At 49.2% G+C, this 20,561-nt stretch overlaps 1 protein-coding gene across 1 annotated transcript in view; it reads left to right on the top strand.

The window, feature by feature from the left end:
• Cdhr3 (cadherin related family member 3) overlaps window positions 1–20,561 on the top strand; it is a 60,990-nt gene that overhangs the window by 11,519 nt on the left and 28,910 nt on the right. The window contains exons 5-9 of the mRNA XM_013347598.2: window positions 773–870; window positions 9,285–9,379; window positions 10,046–10,150; window positions 12,739–12,887; window positions 15,513–15,702. Of these exons, the coding sequence (XP_013203052.1) occupies window positions 773–870; window positions 9,285–9,379; window positions 10,046–10,150; window positions 12,739–12,887; window positions 15,513–15,702 (637 nt within the window). The remainder of the gene's footprint in view (window positions 1–772; window positions 871–9,284; window positions 9,380–10,045; window positions 10,151–12,738; window positions 12,888–15,512; window positions 15,703–20,561) is intronic.

Genomic DNA, 20,561 nt, shown 5'->3' on the forward strand with positions numbered 1-20,561 from the left:
TCACCTCTACCCCAGCCTCCTCTGTGTCCTCACCCCTACCCCACCCTCCTCTGTGTCCTCACCTCTACCCCAGCCTCCTCTGTGTCCTCACCCCTCACCCCAGCCTCCTCTGTGTCCTCACCCCTACTCCACCCTCCTCTGAGTCCGCACCCCTACCCCACCCTTCTCTGTGTCCTCACCCCTACTCCACCCTTCTGTGTCCTCACCCCTACCCCACCCTCCTCTGTGTTCTCACCCCTACCCCACCCTTCTCTGTGTCCTCACCCCTACCTCACCCTCCTCTGTGTCCTCACCCTTACCCCACCCTCCTCTGTGTCCTCACCCCTACCCCACCCTCCTCTGTGTCCTCACCCCTACCCCACCCTCCTCTGTGTCCTCGCCTGTATCCCACCCTTGTCTTCATACCCGTTGTCTTCTGCTGGTGTCATGTGTGTTTCACAGGTTCACTTTAACATAAAAAGATGGATCTGAATGTAACTATCAATCACACTGGAGGCACTAGAGTGACTCCCAGCTTCCCTGTCATCCTGGTCCTCTTTCCCGCTAACAACAGTCCGGGTCACCTCCCAGTGGAGGAGTTACTGAAAGTGTGACACCTAGCATTGTGTAATCTCCAACAGCTTGGCTCAGGTCATCTCTCCCTTGGTCTTATCTTGGCTGATCTCTGTCCCATGATGCTTCATTGGTTCCCTTTAGTTACAGTGTCTGGAAGGCCTGGGTTTGGAGTTCCCTATCTGATGAGACACTCTTTATTCCCTTTGACTTGGAACAGGTTTAAACCTCTATGTAATAGAAAGAACAAATCCTGGATTCATCTACCAGGTGGAGGCCTTTGACCCAGAGGACACAAGCCAGAACATACCCCTCAGTGTAAGTACCCTAAGCTGCTACTGTGCACACCAGCTTTGGGGCAGGAGCCTGACGGCCAAGCCTGCAGGTGGGTAGCGGGGTCAGCACGGGGATGTACTGCCACTTCCAAGGTCCAGCCAGGGCTCTGTGTGCGTGGCTCTTTGTGCTCTGGGACAAACTCTCAACCTTGTTGAGCTCCTGTGCTTCCTGAGTGACAGCGAAAGCAGGAGAGCGGTTGGCACAGGCAGGGCTAGGTCATGTGAGAGGCTGCATGTGAAGCCACCAGGCCCAGGCCAGGCTGAGCTGGCAGCATTCCCTTTCAAGATGATGCAAAGTCATCCTGCTACACACGAGCACAAAAGGTACCCCCAAACCAGACAGTGACGTCCTTCCTAAGAGACAGCAGAGCTTGCAACAAAGACGTTTTCTTTTTCAAGGGAAAATCAAGTCTCAGGGATTTTCAGTACAGACAGGGACTGGGGAGACTGTTGCCTCCCCATCTAGTCTGAGAAGGCTGAGAGCTCCTTGCTCCCACTTAAAATCCTTCCCTCTTGGAACGGGTCCCAGCAACCCCAGGTGAAGCCTGTTAGCCGTTCCTGGAAAGGGTGCCTTGTTTTGCTTTGCTGAGGCTGAATTTGCCCTGCAGCTGACTGAACCAGCCTGGAGGAAAACAGGAAGGTTTACCAAAAGCACAGGTGCCCAGCTGCCAACCCCGCCCTCTAGAGAAGAGCACTCTGAAATGGGGCAGTCAGGCTGTCAGCAACACTGGCAGGAAACGGCAGCTAATGACCGCGGAGGTGGGATTTTTAAGAGGATGAGAAGGGAGGTCTGTGTTAGAATGGGCTAGGATGCGATGGTAAAGGAAGGGACAGGGAGAAGAGGAAGGGGGCAAGAGAAAGGGGGAAGGGGTGTTTGTCCTGGAGAGAGAGGAGACAGACATAGCCCATAGGCAAATGGCAGCTTATAAAGGTAAAGGGGGAAACCCCGTGTTAGGGTAAGGTGCTTAATTTTAGTTGGGCATGTTCATCAGGTGAACCAAATGGGGTTTTTGATTGCTGAGCTTTGGTAGTCAGCCTTTCAGGAGAATTAAGTGGCCAAATAAGGAGCAGACCTTGGTGGCTAGCTTTAGGAATGGATCTAATGGTTTTTAGCCAGGCGGGGGAGGGGGGGGTGTCAGTGGGGAGCAAGGTCTGCCAGAGCCGCATGCTCTGGTGGACGAGTGACCCTTCAGGAAGTGATAGCACACCACAGACTGTGTAAACGGGGATGCCTCCAGAAGCTGCGACCTTTGCTCCTTCGTTGGGTCCTTTTAAAAGAAACTTGATCTGCACCAAATTGTATGTTGTTTCAACCACGCTTGTCCATTATAGTACTGCCCTGTGCAACCGGAGATCAATGCTGCATATGTGTTTCTCAGTGTTTTCATGAAGTCAGGTGGCGTTAATCACTGTTAGATCACAGACCCTCTATCTCTCCGTCGCAGAAATCAGGTCACACAGCGCTGCAGTCCGTCCCTTAGGACAAAGAACCGGCAGGAACCTGTAGTGCTGCAGCCCAGCCCCTCCCATCCCCTCCGCTGTCCAGAACTGAACCAGTACCCACCTCCCGGAATATAGACTAAGTGACAAGGGGAACTTCCCACCGTTCCCTAGAAACCCAGGGCTCAGAAAGGTCACTTTGTTATATGGATTCGAAGGTTCTTTCCTTCAGGATTCTTGTCACACTAAACACAGCAAATGTCTCTCCTAAGGAAACTATTCTTTGGAACTTGACGAGAGGACACGCCTCTCCTGCAAGGCCCTGCCATGCTGCCTACTGTAACCTCCTGCACTCATGCTCCTCACCACACACACACTCGTGCACGCGCGCGCTCACACGCACGCACACACACACACACTCGTGCGCGCACGCACGCGCACACACACACACACACACACTCGTGCGCGCACGTACGCGCACACACACACTCGTGCGCGTTCACGCGCACGCGCACACACACACACTCGTGCGCGCACACACGCGCACACACACACACACACTCGTGCGCGCACGCGCACACACACACACACACACACACACACACACACTGTGACTGAAAGCTGTGCTTCCTGATATAACTCCTCTGTCAATTCCTCTATTCAGGCCTGTCCTTCTGTTCTTTCTCTCTAAGTTAGCGTAGTTATAATATAGCTCAATTCAATATGTATAACATACCATCAAATGACATATGAGATAATTATTCACTTTCCCCACAATCTTAAAACGTTGTGTACGCTTTACTCCTGGGCTCACCCATTAGACCAGCCCCATTTCGGGTGCTCGGTGGTGACGGTGACACAGGGTGATGGCTGGTGGGGTGCCCAGGCTCATATCTTGATATAGTTAGATTCCCAGGGGTTCTTCCTGGATTCTGATGAGGACACGGGTGGCTGGGATCCAGAGGCTGCACACGAAAGGAAAGATGCTGTCCCTGGGAGCTTTCTTCTGGTACCCACTCTGCTTTTTTCCCACCTGCTGAAGAAGGCTTGTGAGAGACCCCATTCCCACGCCTCCTCCATCCCGCTCCTTGCCAACAGCCCCTTGGCTGCAGCTGAGGCTCCTTGGAGACTCTGAGGATACTTATAGATTTTGCAGCTGGAGGCAAAGTGATCTAGTGTACAACCCCTCCATCAGAGGGTTTTCTCAGACCTTTCCATTAAGGAAGGCCTTTTGCATTAAATGAAGTGTGCTTTGTCCTCACCAGGGCGGATGAAGGATTAAATTAAAAGGGCAATAACCTCAGTGCTAGGAGAACATCGGAACATCCTGACTTTTATCTTCCTGCTTATGATGGTGGGAGGAGTCTAGCCGTTCCTTTATTCTAGGAATCCTTTATGCCAAATGGACATGATGAAGGTCATGGATAGGCAGCATATTTTGTTTGTTTGTTTTCTTGTTTACTGTTAGTGTGTGGGGAGTATGTGTGTGAAGGTCAGAGAACAACTTTATGGAACGGGCACTTTCTCCCCATCAGGGGATCAAACCCAGATTGCCAGGCTTCTTTGTCGTTGTATGTCGTGTGGAAGGTACCATTACCTGCTCAGTGCTGAGCCATCTTGCTGGCCCCTCAATGTTCCCTGCCTTTGCCATCCCCACCCCAGTCATTGGAACTGAGGTCTTCACACACTCCAGCAAGCATTCTGTCGCGGAGGTACAGCCTCGGCCCCTTTCAGACTGGGTCTTGTTATGTAACCCAGGTTGGTCTCCTGAAATCTAGTTGTTCTGCCTCAACCTTTTGAATGCTGGGATTACAGGCAGCTGTGTAATAGTCTCCTTGGCCATTGAAACCTTATAGGGCCAGGAAGTCCCTGAAACCTACCGGATTTAGGTCCGTCCCTGACAGAGTAAGCAGTAAAAGCCGAGAGTCCCTCTCAGACGGAAGGAACCAGAACTGCAGGGAAGACTCTGGGGTGAGCCATGCCAAGAAGACAGACAAACGGAAGTGCAAAGCCTAGAGACAAGCCAGCTGCCTGGAAGAGGACTAGACTCGCGGAGGCTCTTGGAAAGGACACTCTCCAACCCTTGAACTGCCTGTAGGCTCCGTAGACCCTGGCTTCTGTGAGCTGTCACCTCCGCTGGGGTGGGCTTTGGTGATGCAGCTGTCCTCGACTCTTTTCTGCTGCTATCAGTAACCCCTCGCTCATAACCCCCAAACAACCCCTGGGCTCACCGAGTTGGACTTTGGGGGTACCCATGCTTTGGCCTGTTGGGGTGCGCAGGCATATACCACACCTCCCCTGGGAAAGGTCTGTCACACAACACAGGCGTGTCCCATCATCTAGTTCTGGCTAGAACTTCCTGGTCCTGTAGCAGCCCCTTTGCTTCTGACTGAGAAAAGGAACGAAAGCTTTGCTTGGGAACTGCACTGGGTACCCGGGACTTTCTTCCCTGTTCCAGAAGTTCTGCTACGTGCGCTACCCTTTCCTTCCTGAAAGTTTTCCCACCACATGCTCCCCTTTAACATGCCCTGCCTGTGTACTTCAGAGTCACCCCTTGAAGTCACAGACAAAGGCATTCTACTCCAGGTCTTTTCATGAGGCTCGCAGAAGGAAAAGCCCTCAGGTTTGGTTGGTTGATTCCAGAATCAACCACGCTTCTTCGGGGCAGACCCTCCAATGGATGGAGATCATCGCCCTTAAGACTGGCAGAGCCTGGATCACAGAGACAGAACTCAGATGCCTGTGGCATTCCTACCACAGAAGGGACAACAATCGGAGCTGCAGCTTCAGCAGTGAGGTGGACATTAGTAAAATCAGCTGTGTGCGCTGGGGATGCAGCTCCCTTGGTTAAGGTGTTTGCCTAACGTACACAAAGCCCTGGGTTCAATTCTTAGGATGCCAAGAAAGGTTGGAGGCCAGCTGTCTCTAAAAACAACAGCTACAGAACTCCCAATACACAAACTTGTCCATGTCTCTTCAAAACATTTAAGTGATACCATACACACTTAGCTTTTCCACACAGGCAGAAGCCAGGGTAGGCTGTAGTAAGCAGCTTTTTATTGGTCTTTTTCCTTCTGGCAAAGCTTTCTTCCTTCTCCCTCCCCCCCCAACACCACCACCTACCACCCCAAGGGCTGGACAGGAGTAGCATAGGAAAAAAGAGAAAGAGGAATTGGTAGGAATGTTTGTTTGTTTCAAAAGATTCAGCTTAGACAGAGAAATCTAACTGACATACTGCATTGTACTTCTAACCACCATAGCCTGAATGGAAGATTCTGGTCTGTGTGCTTCTCCTCTGGGTGAGGCTACAGGGTCCTGAATTCAGGCTTGAAATATCTTTGGGCACCCTGGACTTGGGAGAACGTGGGTTCTCGCTTCCCTCTGGAAACTGGCTCCCTGTGGGATGGATGCCCTGTTCTCTAGGACAGAAGGCTGAATTTGCATTGATTTTTGTAGGATGGCTAGGAATGGCTGCGGAAGACACCAAGGTTATACTGCCAGCTTCTGCCATACTGTAGAAAGAAGCCGAGGGGAGGTTGCTGGCCCCCAGGGAGCTGACATTTCTGCAAACTGGACCACTTCATCTTCCCTCTGCCTATACGAAAAACACTCGCAGAGTGAATGGGAGGAAGGATGGGCCCCGTGTCTTCCAAAAGGAAGCTTTTGTGACCAAGGGCAAAAGGAACCACCGGGAGCCCTCAAACAGAACTGTGGGAGGTGGGAAGGGACGTGCCCAGAGGAAAGCAGAGAGCTTGTCTAACGAGCATTCGTTAGCTGAATTGATCTGATGACTCAGGACTTTTCTCAGCCAGGACTGGGGCAGAGGGGGCTGCGGTGCCTTTTCATTCTGTTTAGTTTCTGTTTTCCAAGAATGAATATCAGGGGAGAGCTTTGATTAAACAAGCCTTTAAAAAGGAGGCGAGGATGCCAGGTTTTAGAAAAAGCCTTACTGAGTCGCTGGCAAGGGGCCACCTGACACAATGTTTCTAGTCTACGGATATTATCTCTTTTCCGAGAACATAACTGTGTGTGTGCATGAACAAAGCCAGGAGATGGAAGGAGAAGAAATTAGCTTAGCACCATTTGTACATATGTTCACATATATGTAAAGACTGGATTCCAGGAAAGCAGTGTAATGGAAATGAAGACAATTCTCACGCCCTCAGTGTTTGCTCCCCAAACCAGTTCTATCTGTTGCTGTTTCTTTGGCTTTTTCTTTCCTACAGCAGTTACTGAGACCGTAGGCTGAACTCAAGATCTCACTGCCAAATACACCATTGCTTCTTAAACAGACTTACAAAATGTTTGGCCCGATATTGTTGTTTTAAGATTTTTGAGGCTACCATGACTGACTTTTTGAGATAGGGTCTCATTTTGTACTGCAGGCTGCCCTGGAATCTGTGGCCATGCCCCCAGCTCTACCTCACAAATGCGGGGATTACAGGCACGGAACACGGTACTCCGCTTGTTTAGGATTTTCCAGAGAAGGGATTGTTGGTTGGTCTCTTGTCAGAGAGAGATTGGAAGTCTTTGGATACTTAACAAAGACTCTCTGAATGCCCACATGAGGCAGCTTCTGTTACAGAGCTTACTCCATTTTTTTTAAGGTGCTGCAGAGCTGGGAATTAAGCTCAGGGCCTTGCACACATGATGACTTGACTTGGTCATGGTGTCGCTTCACAGCAATAGAACAGGGACTAAGACAGACATCCTGAAGTTTCCTTCATGCAGGCTCTGTTGCTGTTATCCTGCACAAACTTACAGGGAATGGTGGAGCCAGGAGTCAAATCCAGAAGGCCTCTTCCAGAATCTCAAACATAATTTACAATCCCAGTGTGTGACTTTTATATCCCAACTGTGTCTGAGAGATTTTGGTTCCTATCATTGCCCCTATTGACCTCTCTTGGAATCCCTCATCTGCAACACTCTGTTCCCTCAGAGTCAATTTGCCATGGCTGTATCCCAAGATTCCCTCTGCTTAGAACCAGATAAGTAGATTTGTCTCCCAGAGCCTTACAAGACGCACACAGAGAGCCCCTGGCTCTGGTGCTTATAGTAAAGGTCTCCACGAGTCCCTAAAACCTTGTTCTTCTATTGCGCCCAGCTTGAGCCTCTGGTTACTGATACAGGAGAACTTCCTGCAGGGAGGACTCAGCCCAAAGACACAGGATTGCTCTGCGTGTGGGCAGCTTATGACCCAACCTGTTGCTGCTCAGGCAAAGAACTGGAGCGATGGCAGGGGCTTGCAAAGGTGTGTCTATAAGGGACAGGGGATGTAGTCCTGAGAGAAGGTCACAGAGGAGAGCTCACAGGCATTGCCCAGCTGTCTCCTCTTAAAACTGGGCAGGAGACCCATAAATGAACACTAAGAGGTTGTTGTTAAGTAAACCCCATGTCTAAACTACTGCGCTGTCGTTAGCTAGCAAGGCTGGTCGATGTGTGTGACGGCATGGATCTGTGGGCAACTCACACCGACCACACTTGATCTCTTCTGGACTCGGAAGCTAAACAGTTGACAGGAGACACGAGGCTATGAGGAAACGCTCACGAATGAAATAAGAACACAGGACTGCCATTGGATTAGCACATCGTTTTGAGATTTTAGAAAGTGTGTGTTTGCACAGAACGGCCAGGAATGAATCCATCCAAATGATGAGAAACCACATGTGGATTTCAGTTCGTCACTTTTTAATGTTTTTATGTCTTCCCCAATTTTTGTGTAAAAGTATATTCGCCACAACTAGAAAGAGATTATTGCACAACAAACAGAAAGTAAATGCTTCTCAGACTTTGTTTAAAGACTCTATATTGGCTCCAGAGGAGACTCTAATCTATTTTCTGGCCACTCTTCTCTAGCCCTAGCAACTCTGCAGTGGCCACAAACCACGTCTTTGGTTGGAGACATTGGCGGTGTGTCTTTGATCCTAGGCTTTGGGGGCTGTGGTTCTGGTTCCAAACCCTCCACTAATCCTCTCTCATCTAAGGCCTTGGGGATACACCACCTCTCATCTTAGCAAGCAAGAGTAAAACCTTTTAACCCACGAGCCCTTTGCAGTAAAGGATAAGAACCATGTTCTTGTTGCCCTTCATGTTTAACAATGTGCTTTCTCGTTCAGTCCTCCTGATGGCAAAGCATGGAGCCATCGGTGTGGTTCCTGGCTGACTGGCAGTGGGAGGATGAGAACATGTTTCCAGCCCTTCTTCTGCATTCCATTCTTTTGCTTCCTTGACTCTTGACAAACACCTGCAGAGGAATATAGCCATGGTCTTCCCGTGGGCTGGACCTTAGTGGGTTCTACACAAGCCTGCATGTTTCTATCAGACTTCATGGGTGTGACAGCCAACTGTCAAGAGAGTGGCATTGGGCACCGGTATGAAAAACAACAAAGGCCTTCAACTTCCCAAAGATATGGAAAGCTTACTTTTATCAGTGGTCTTGTACCCAGGGTAAAATTTAAGAACAGCGTATCCCCCAATTCTTAAGTCCTGCTGTCTCCCACATCCCCAAGTTACAATGGTCTCTTCCCTTCTGTCATTTCAATGAATGATCTTCAAGTTTCTAATCATCAGCTCCTTCAAGGATAAGCACAGGAATGCATTCATGGTGGTAGGGTCCTAGTCTCTAACGTGGGGTAGTGGTTTAAGTAGTGTTGATAAGTAAAGGCACAGTGTCAGAGCCAAGGTCAGCAGAAGTAAGATGACAGAGACATGGAGAGGGAGGTGAGAGCTAGCAGCTGCCCTTTGACAGATGTTCAATAGTTGGAACAGCCCTTTAGGGAGTTCATCAGAGCCAGGGGTTCCTACCAGAGTTGCATCTAAAGACCTTGCTCCACAGCAACCAGGACGTCTCAGAACTGTTGATCTAGACATCTGCCTGAACCGTCCGCAGCACTGTGTAGACCAAACGTGCCAGACGAGGGTGTGCTGACACGCATTGGACTTTCCCTTGTTTTACAGTATTTCCTCATCTCTCCTTCAAAAAACTTCAGGGTGTCTGCGGACGGCACCCTCTTCTCTACCACAGAACTGGACTTTGAAGCAGGACACAAGAGGTAACCTTTCCAACTACCTTCCCTGGAGAATGACTGTGTGTAACTCAAGGAAAAATAAGGGAATAGCCAGATACAAACACAAGGTGGCGGGTCCCCACGCAGCCTGGGGTGTGGCTAGGACCTCAGCTTCAGCAGGGCCAAAACCATGGTGTAGGGGAGGGCATGCCCAGAGCTGGGGGCACAGGGTCGGGAGGGCAGCATCTGGACCACCGATAGTCAGAAAGTATGATGGGAAGCCACAGGCCTTGGGAAAGCCAGGGGAGGCTCCCAGCTAGACTAGCCAAGAGAACTAGAATGGTTGTTGAGGGTAGGGTGTGGCTCTGTGGTGGAGTGCTTGTCTAGTGTAGGGAGGCCCTGGCTTCCATAACCAGCATCTTGAATGAATGAGTTAAAATGTGAGCCTCAATTCCTGGAGAGTAGAAAAGGTCCATTGCAGGGACATTGTAATGCAGAGAATATGACTTGGCTGGCTTTGACTCCAGACTGAGGAATGAGGGAGTGAGCCCCGTGGCCAGAGCTGGAAGGCAGCCCGGTAGCCTTTGAAGGTGCCTAAGAAGCAGGCGGCTGGAGAGGGGGCCCGCTCACCTCGCTCCTTCCACTGCATTGGCTTCCTTTGTGGCTGTGTCAGCAAGCCTGTCTCTTGCACTTGGAATGTTCCCCTGACAGCTTCAGTCTCCTTGTGGGAGTGAGAGACAGCGGGAACCTGACCGCCTCCACAGCGCTCCGGGTGACCATTGTGAACATCAACGACGAGATCCCACGCTTTACCAGGTAGGCCCGAGGGCCCGAGGACTGGGCTCAGAGAGTCTGCTGCCATAGCTGTCTGAGGCACAGCCGAGAGATGTGCTTTGCTCTGGCCTAGACGAGAGATGAGACATAGAACTTTCCAGGGTCCTTCATGCCTCTTGGCCCCCTGTTCCCCCTTTGCTGGCCACACCCCCACATTTATTCACATGCACCATGGAACTGCGGGCATGGTGGAAAGAGGGGCAGCAGCTGAGCACAGTGCTCCCTCTGAGTCCGTGTACAAACGCATAAGATGAATACAGGGCTTGGTTAATAGCGTGCCCAGTGTCAATAATAGAACCTAGAAGCCCATGATGGTATCATAAGGCCGCTAGCGTAGCAGTTTCTTCTTGGCTTGGTGAGCCCAGAAAGACATCTTGCTGTGGCTGCTACATTTCATGCAGCAGAGTCCTGCTGCATGTGGGGATTCAGCAAGGTGAGAGGGGAATTAGAGGCGGCAGACGCCCTGCAGAGCCGCCTTGCTCTCTGCTACCCTGAGTGGGCACAGGCCCCAGCCACAGGGAAACAGCGCCATCGTGTGCTCGGAGGTCAGTAGCATTAACGGCTGTGAACAAATTACAGCACAAGCTACTCTCCAAACCCAAAGGCAGGGCACAGTTATCTTTTGTCCAATGAAAGCAAAACTAGAGCTGGAAAGGTGGCGCAGCGGTTAAGAGGACGTATTGCTCTTACGGAGGTCTAGAGTTCTATTTCTCCGTACCCAGCACCTGCCCTGGGCAGCTCACACTGGTCCCAGGGGATGAACACTCTCTCCCAGCCTTCTCCGGCGCCTGCACTCACGTGTTTACATACACACACAGAGACATATGCCTAATAAAATAAACCTTTGAAACTATTAAAAATAGCTGGGCAGTGGTGGTGCATGCCTTTAATCCCAGCACACCGGAGACAGAGGCAGGCAGATCTCTGTGAGTTTGAGGTGAGCCTGGTCTACAGAGTGAGTTCCAAGAAAACCAGGGCTACATAGAGAAACCCTGTCTCAAAAATAACCAATATATATACATGTATACTTATATAATATTTATTATTACATACAATATATTATGTATTATATATATTAATCATATATTTGCATTTATCTGTTTCTATATATTTACATATTTATATATTATATATATATGTTATAATGTATATGATAGAATGAAAATGTTTGAAACAGCCACAAGCATAAAAGTAAGGTGGAGCACTTGCAAACGTATTTTAAGAGGGCTGGAAAGTAGGTTCCATACATAAAGTGCTCCCTGTGTTCAATCCCTAGAACCCACGCAGAAAAGCCAGGTGTGCTTGCACACTCACAACCCCAGTGCTGGGGAGACAGAGGCAGATAAATCTGGGGTTCACTGGCCAGCCAGCCAAGCCTCCTTGGTGAAAGGCCCTGTCTCCTCTGCCTCTGCCTACTTCTGTCTCACACTCTGAGAAGGGAGATGGCAAGTGAGAAAGAGTCCACAAGGGCTCACTCAGTGGGACACCAGACAGGGAGGCCCGCACACTGGAGTGACTTCTTAGGCAAAACAAGCTTACTCCTCCCCAACAATGGGGTACTTGGTGGAAGACCACCCCCCCCCCATGGATGCTGTTTGAGCCCAGGTCTTGGGGAATAGCCCATGGGGTTCGCTAAGATGAAGGCCTGGGTTCAGATTGTTTCTGCTTCTCTTGAGTTCAGCCCCAGGCTCTGTCTTGTGTCTGCTTCCTCTGGTCCATCTTGTGGGATAGCAGTGGTGAGGTGGGGGCAGCAGAGTGGTCAGAGCCCTCGACATGAGAGAGCAGCATTTAGAGCTGAGACGAGGTCTCGCTTCAAGGAGGGACCACAAGGGGAAATGGCACCTTAGGAAAAAGGCTCTGCCACGCTGAAATGATCTCACTACTGGCCTTTTACAAACGCATGGGGGTCTGAGAAACGTGGGTACGTTGGGCCCTTGGAGTTCTATTATACACAGTAACCCTTCGGGAACAGTGCCATGGCCGTGTGACTGCCAGGGGCGCCTCAGTTGAGAGAGCTAACCTGGGGATGATCGCCACCTGGAAAGATGCCCACGCTCGGTGTGGAAATGTTGTATCCGCGGGCAAAAGAAGAAGAAATAAACAAAAATCGGAGATGCTAGAATAGGCAGCATTGGGCTCTGGCAGGTTCCACAGGGTGGATTCCCCAGGGTGGAGTCATGCGCAGTGAGGAAACCTGCGGTCCTGAACATCTCATCTGGATGGGTTCCTTAAAAGGATCCAGACAAACGGGGAGGAGAGATGCTCACTGGGTGGCTGTATCTTTATGTGAGGGGGTGTTAAAGATAGAGGGCGTCAGGCAAGTAGTCAGTGGCTGTACCCGTGTAAATTGCCGCAGAAGCAGCAGTCTGGCACGCCTCTGCACCCGCAAGGATGTGATCTTTGGAAATACAGACGCCAGTCACCCTCCTTTCAGCCGCTGTGTTCTCTGCATGTTGATGCTACTCAAGCAATGCAGTGCTATATTTAGCACACCCCAAAATACCTACAGCCCAGTCCGCACCCTCCTCTTCCCCTGCAAATTAGCCACTTCTGCAGTGTTTTTGTTCCAGCCCGAGGAGAGAGTACTCCATCCCAGAGGAAGTGCGTCCAGGAACCATCGTGGCAAACATCACGGCAGAGGATCCCGATGACGAGGGCGTTCCTGGCCACCTCCTCTACAGCATCACTACCATCAGCAGCTACTTTGTCATAGACCAGCGTGAGTCATCCACAGCATCTTATCCCGTAGTGGCTAATGCAGCTGCTGGAGTGGTTGGTAATGCTGTCTCTGGCACTTGGCCTGCCGTTCTCTCCAGGTTCAGCCTTCGTTGTCAGGGAAAGGATATATGAAAGGCAACCAGCCAAGATCGTGGCGCCTGAGCAGGGCTGACTGTGAACAGCTGGGTCACCTGTCACCTTTATGGAGGGGGGTGAATTTTTTCTTCACTGCCATTAAGATTAAGATTGAAATCCCTATAAATAGAATTTTTATATCTCCATCTATGTGGAAATGAAGACTAAAGGACACAAGGGAAATGTATTTTATATTTTTTTGGTTAATTTTGAGACGAGGTTTCTCTGTGTAGCCCTGGCTGTCCTAGAACTCGCTCTGTGGACCAGGCTGGCCTTGAACTCAGAGATCTGCCTTAGTGCTGAGATTTAAAGGTGTGTGCCACCCACCACTGCACAGTGCCTTTTTTTTTTCTGCAAGGCTTGGTATGCAGCTCTGTCTGAGCTATAATTTGCTATGAACCAACTCAGGGCAATCCTCCTGCTTAAACTTCTTGTTTACTGGAGTTACAGACATTAACCACTAGTCCTGTCTGGAAAACTGAATTTCTATACCATTTGATGAGAAAGTAAAGGAGTAATTATGATTGGGGAACCAAGTGTCTAAAGCTGGTGTTCGATGTCTCTGCCCTTCTAGATGGTGATGCTTACCAATCTCTGGGCAAATCTCTCGAGTGAAGGCCTGATGGCTTTCTCTTGGGGAGGACAGAATGAGGGTAGAGAGGCCCCCCTGCTTCCCCTGTTACCTCAGATTTCAGGGTGCTCTGTGTGAGCCCCATCACTCCCTGGAAGGCGCCTGTAAAGATGCTTGATCTCCTGCCCTGTGCACACATTTCTAAGGATGCAGAGTGGTATGAAATAAAGTGAAGGCAGATGTGTAATGTCAATGTCTTCAGTAGTTGCATTAAAAAATGAAATTACAGCCAGACAGTGGTGGCGCACGCCTTCAATCCCAGCACTCAGGAAGCAAAGACAGGCAGATCTCTGTGAGTTCTGGAACAGCCTCATCTACAGAGTAAGTTCCAGGACAGGCTCCAGAGCTACAGAGAAAAGCCCTGTCTTGAAAAACTGAAAAATAAACAAGTAAATAAATAAATAATAAAATAAAATCACTCTTTAGATCCAAAATATTGTAATTACAGCATGATTGATATTTAAAAGCAGTTGAGATAGTTTATATTATTTTGTTTGGAAGCTTGCATATTTTATACTTAAAGCACATCTCAGTCCAGACTGGCCCCATGTGGCTAATGGCGGTGCACTGGACAAAGTCTCTCTAGATCAGCTTGGTAGATCATTGGCGCTCGTGTTCCCGCACGAGCAGTCTTGTGCAGGACATGAGCTTCCTCTCCTCTGGAACAGCCACCTCACTGAGACTTTGTCCTCACTAGGTGATATGCTGACCAGCTGCACGTATCCTTCCCAGGCACTTACACAACCCAACGCACTGACATAGTTTACAAAGGAAAACCAAGGGCTTGAGGGAGACCTAGACTGACAGGTTCAGTGAATTTTCCCAAGAGCCCCAGCTCACAGAAGGACTTGGAAGTCCACGCCAGATGATTCTAGAGTCTGTCCTCTTAGCCACTATACAAACCCATCTCCATTTATCCAGGCCACACCAGACCTTTGGACTTCACTTTAAATAATACCTTTGTGGAAACCAGCATCAGACTATCCCAGACCAGGTATCACTGGCCCTATAAACTTTTGAGTACACCTAGTCTGAGCCTGGTGATGAGCGTGCAAAGCCAGCACCTGGGATCTATGTCTGGAAACTTCTGAAGGCTTTTGATATTGACAACCTCACAGAGGTAAGGGTGTAGTGATAGATGATCTTAGGTGAAAATTCTGTTCACTCTGGTGTTGCAAAAATTAACCTTTACAAGCACTCACACACCCACGCATGCACGCACGCACACGCGTGCACACACACACAGCAGACACACAGTAGTGCTGGGGATTGAACCAAGGGTGCTTTCCATGCCAGGCTGACACTCTGCCTCAGAGCTAAATTCTTGCCTCCCCCCTTTTTTGAGTATTTATATTAAAACTGGTTCCAAGTAATAAAAATGAAAGCAAATCAAGCTAAACATGAAACTGGGGAAGGGAAGAGAAGAAGAAAAGAGAACAGGGGAATAGAGGAAAGGGGAGACACATCTCATCAGAAGAAGTCAAGTGATCAGGGCAGAGGAGGGGTGTGAGCCAGCGCTGCCCCAAGGATCTGGGCTTTCACTTGTAGCTACAGCCGTAGCCTCACTCCTTCTCAAAGTGTGTTTCTTAGCAACAGATTCTCCAATAATTGAAGTCAGTTACCCACCTGTTCAGTCAGCTGTGGACAGTGCTGTACCCAGGGCTCAACCCTGGACAGCAGGGTCAGGTCAGGTGTCCAATAATGTCAAATAGAGAAGCACACATGCTTTTACAGAAAGACATGTCTATATAGGGCTATACCCAGGGTAAACCAGCCATCATTCTAGAACTGTCATTCCTGTGCTCCCCATGTTCCTTGTGCCTTTGTCCTTCATTTGACCTCTAACCTCTGCCTTCTTAGTGACTGGGACAATCCAAGTGGCCCAAAGGCTAGATCAAGATGCAGGTGAACTGAGACAGAATCCCATCGTTTCTCTGGAGGTTCTGGTGAGGGACAGACCCTCTGGGGGTCAGGAGAACCGTATCCAGATAACCTTCACTGTGGAAGACATCAATGACAACCCCGCAACCTGCAGCAAGCTCACCTTCAGGTACTGGTGTTGAAATGTGTTCCCTCGATCTCTGGCTTCTCTGACCTCGGATAGCTTCGGGGAAATGACTCTTGACAAGCAGGTTCGAGTGTCCCATTTTATTCAGAGGTCTTTTCTTACTCTTTTCCCTTCCTCTTTCATTCCCTCCCTCTTCACTACTTTTCCTCTTTCTAAGTGTGCTTACAGTTAATTTTCATTTCATCCCTTTGGCACCAAGGGTCCTCTCTGGACTGTGTCTTGTCTTTATTTATTGCCCCCAGAGGTGAGAAAGTGCTGTTAGTGGTTGTAATGGAGTCAGGATTGCAAACTAGGATCTCCCAAAGACACCCATAGTAAATAATATGAATAAACCAAACTAAGTACTGGGGTAAAGCAAAGGAAAGCATCTAATTCATCTTCCATAGCTGAATAAATGAGAGGGAAATACAGATGCATGTGGGACATGAATTATTATATATATATATGTATATGTATATGTATATGTATATGTATATGTATATGTATATGTATATGTATATGTATATGTATATGTATATATATGGGTGGGTGGGTGTGCGTGTATGTGTGTATGTATATATATATATATATGTGTGTGTGTGTATATATATATATGGTGTGTGTGTGCGTGTATGTGTGTATGTATTGCTCTTTGACTCTAATTAATTCACAATAATTTTAAAATAAAGTCCTCTAACAATGACTTATTTTTATTTTATGTGTGTTAGGATTTGACCTGCATACATGTCTGTGTACTGCATGTATGTTTTGTGCCTGTAGAGCTCAGAAGAGGGCATCAGATCCCCCGGAACTGGAGTTATGGAGAGTTAGTTATGATCCGCAGAGGTGTTGGGAGCTGAACCCAGGTCCTCTGGAGGAGCAGCAAACTGCTCGTACATGCTGACCCTCTCTTCAGCCCCGCAAAGTCCTTTCTGATTCTGGGTTACTATGCTTTCTTTTTCTTAAACCATAGTATTGTCTTTTTTTGCTGTTTTGACAAAAGCCACAAGATTGGGAATTTGTCCACAATAGCTTCAGGTCTGTGGTTTCCATGTTAGCCAGTCTTTGGAAGTCTGAATGGGGGCAGTGTTGGGGTGGGGTGTGCATCAGCAATGACCTTTGTGGGCTGAGTCCCGCGTCCAAGGTAGGGCTGGAAATCAGAACTGATCTCTGTGTTGATGACCCTATAGACAAGGGCTCTTGGGTTGTCTTGACTGGGTTTTCAAGTTTGCTCCAGGTGGCTTTGAACAGACTCAGTAGAGAGCATGGCCATGCAAAAGATGAAGAGTCCCAGACAAAGACCATCCCGGGTGAGGATAGCTGTCAAGTTCACGTGTTATGGTTATGAGCAGCTCCCGACTTCTACAGCTTGCCTGCTCTGCTCAGTGTTTGAGGGTCAGTGTGACGACTTTGAGTCTGTTCTAACACATCTCAGATCCACCATGCACCTTGCCCTATTCCCTGGAAGTCAGCCTTCTTCCACCTTCTAAAGGGTCCGTCCCTGTAAGGCATCCCTCTGCACACAGCACTCTCTGGCCCTCAGTTTCAGTTTTAGGGTCTTCTCTCTCCACTAGTACTTTCCAGTCTCTGGTAGCAAGGATGCTCAATTCTGTTTTTCTCCCCCCGCTTTTTCGTTGTTTTTTTTGTTTTGTTTTGTTTTTTTTTTTTTTTTTTTTTTTTTTTTTTTGGTTTTTCGAGACAGGGTTTCTCTGTGGTTTTGGAGCCTGTCCTGGAACTAGCTCTTGTAGACCAGGCTGGTCTCGAACTCACAGAGATCCGCCTGCCTTTGCCTCCTGAGTGCTGGGATTAAAGGCGTGCGCCACCACCGCCCCCCACCCTGCTTTTTCAAGACAAGGTTTCTCTGTGTAGGTCTGTAGATCAGGTTGGCCTTAAACTCACAGAGATCTGCCTCCTGAGTGCTGGGATTAAGGGTGTGCACCACCACAATTGACTGCTCCACTCTTATTAACCCTGAGAGATGTGTCGGCCTTACAATTCCTACACACACCAATATACCCACCCCTTTGTAATCATCTCTTTACTAAATCTAGAATCATTCTTATCTGCCATCTACTTCCTGCTGAGACCTGGTTGACGCAGTCACAGGCTGGACAATGTTGTAGACTGCTATCCAAACCTGTGCATTTCAGATGCTCAGTCTCTTTGATGGGCAGGGATGGGGGCCACAGATAGTTAGGATGTGACTTTCACAACACCACAGGCACAGTCTAAACCCCATCTGCTACCGGAATGGCCCTGTAGATGGAGCAGAGCTTTGCTGAACCACTCACGTCCCTTGGAAATCTCCATTAATGCTGGCCCTCTGCAGCGGCCCCACTAAGTCCTGGAAACGTCTCTTTATCCCAAATCTTCAGGCTCTTTGTTACTGCACACAGAGGGGTATCAGTGTGTGGAGCAGACTGTGCTGTCTCAAGTCTTTTTGTTTGTTTTCTCCTTTGCTCGTATCTGTTCATCGAATGTTCTGGCTTCCTGTGGTCTAAAGTCCCCTGAGGTGGTAGGGCAAATTACCCAGTGAAATCACATTTTGAATGTCGCCGGTCCTCCAGTCCAGGCAAGCCCATGGAGAGTCCTGCTCTTGATTTTCTCTCTAAATTAGCCCCGAAGTCCATCACACTAAGTCAGTAACTGTGCTAATTATATTCATCTCTGAAGATAATTCTAAATAATGCAGTCACCACCTCCAGGCTTCTCCAAAGATGATAACTTCTGTGGGGGGCGGGGGAGGGCTGTTGAAAGCTGAGAGGAATTGTAAGTGAGGTGGGTCCTTGAGAGGCTCCTTCCTTTGAGCTCTAAAGTGGAAATCTTCAAGAGCTCAGCCTGCATGTCCACGACGCCCAAACATACAGACCTGTGGTACTGAAAGCCCTGTCCGTGTATCCGCCATCCCATCCTTCATCCCTTCTCCATCCCAGCCATCACAACCCCAAGCATAAAAGCCAAACAAAACCCCAGGACAAGGGGAAAGGAACCGCATAGTCTCTAGAGCACTGTGTCTTGACGCGTCTACAGATGGGCTGGAGGGTGGGAGGGCTGGGTGCCAGCATTCATGAAGAGCAGCTGGGTGGTAGCTGGAGGCTCAGAGGCTGTGGGTGGGTGGGGCAGGACAGCCTGGAGGAGGAGGTCCTTTCAGACGCCCCCGTCTTTGCACCGGGAGGCTGCGGCGGCGTTCCCAGGTTGATGATGGATGGGCCCAGGGCTCCAGTGGAGGCATCAAAGGCAGCGAGATGGCCTCTGGTCAGGCTGTAAATTGTCTAGCCCTTGGCTGGAACTGCTTTGCAAGCTGTTCATGAACAGGAGGCGGATCCAGAAAGCTGTTGGGCAAGCCACCTTTGCGTGGTGAGGGCCTCCGTCTTCTGTTGGCTGTGAAGGAGAAAAGCAGCTTCCCTTAGAGGCAGGGATTGACAAATGAGGGGGAGTGGCTTTCCAAGAAACACATTTGTGGGGGGCGGGGTAGAGGGGGATATCAAGTGTTGGGGAAAAATGAAAAGAGCGTGTCAAAACTGTTGATGTAGCTTACGGTGATTGCCTAACGTGCAACAGGCCCTGGGTTAGATCTTCAGCAGTACATGCGTGCACGCGGGCACACACACACAGAGGGAGGGGGCAGACAGACAGACAGACAGACAGAACTGTGCACTCTGGAACCAGGATCCTGAATTGCTCAGACGACAGTCTCTACCAGATCCGCAGTACTTTAATCAATGCTCCACAAACATCCATGGTTTAGATAAAATTATATTATTGATGGTGTTATGGGGAGCTCATTCAGGCATAGAGTACAGACAATTGGAAGTCTCTATTCTAGCGTCTAGGACCACACCCAAGTGCTTAGGAACCTGGGTGGAACCCCAAGTGTCCAGAACACGGGGTTTTTAAAAGCAGACTCCACATCCGGCATCTCGAGGGCTTCCCAGAAGTAAAGCTGTTTGAAGCAAGCAGTCTTAGCAGACGCTAAGGTAAGTTAACTAGGACATCCTGACCCTGGGTTCCCAGAATAGAGTTGGGTAGGTTCCCACGGGGTTCTCCATCAAGGAGACCAGATTCCAGTTAAACCTGGATGGCCTCAGCAAGAATACAAGATGGAGGAACCTCTGCACTGCCTTCCCCCATCACGTTCCCCACTGGTTCTATGGCATGAGTCAAATCATTGACCCATCCTGTTCTAGAGGGGCACAGTTGGTTCTAGGGACCAGTAGCTCAGTTGGCCATGCAGTTGAGAATGTAGGGTCCCTCTGTTAGCCCAATCAGGTTAAGAATCACGGTCTGGCTAATGCTGACAGTAAGGTGATCAGCCTTGGTGACCAGGCAACCAGAGACTGATAGCCAATTATCTGATCTATGCCTCCCTTTTCCCCTTTCTTTGAGGTTCTCCCTGGACATGGCAAAGTTTTCTATAATTAAACATAATTGGTTGGGATATAAACAGCAGATTTCCCCTAAAGTCATACACAATCCTCTCCATTTCATCAAGAGAAGATGTGAGCCACTTCTGCTACGGAGTCTGCTTGCTTCTCTAGTCTTGACCTAGTCCACTTGTTTAGTCAATTTTCTCAAGTTTTTATCACTGATTGTGAGGACCAGTGTTCCTATGACTGTCGCCCCGGCAATACTGGCCCCAGTCAAGAGCAGGACAAGGATGGGAGCAGCTTGTTTTTCCCACTGCAGCCTGGGTCCTTGTTAATGTGTGCTCTTCCTCCCCATTCTATAGGCACACCTGGGGCAGGGTGCACATGAGGACACAGAGGAGTGTGTTGGGATGCCTGAGGAGACACGTTTAGTTAAACCATTGGTACATGCCCACCAAGTGGTCTCGGACACAGAGGAGGGACCTGGTGTGTTGG

The sequence above is a fragment of the Microtus ochrogaster genome, chromosome 1, assembly GCF_000317375.1.
Source record: "Microtus ochrogaster isolate Prairie Vole_2 chromosome 1, MicOch1.0, whole genome shotgun sequence".
NCBI classification, from domain to species: domain Eukaryota; kingdom Metazoa; phylum Chordata; class Mammalia; order Rodentia; family Cricetidae; genus Microtus; species Microtus ochrogaster.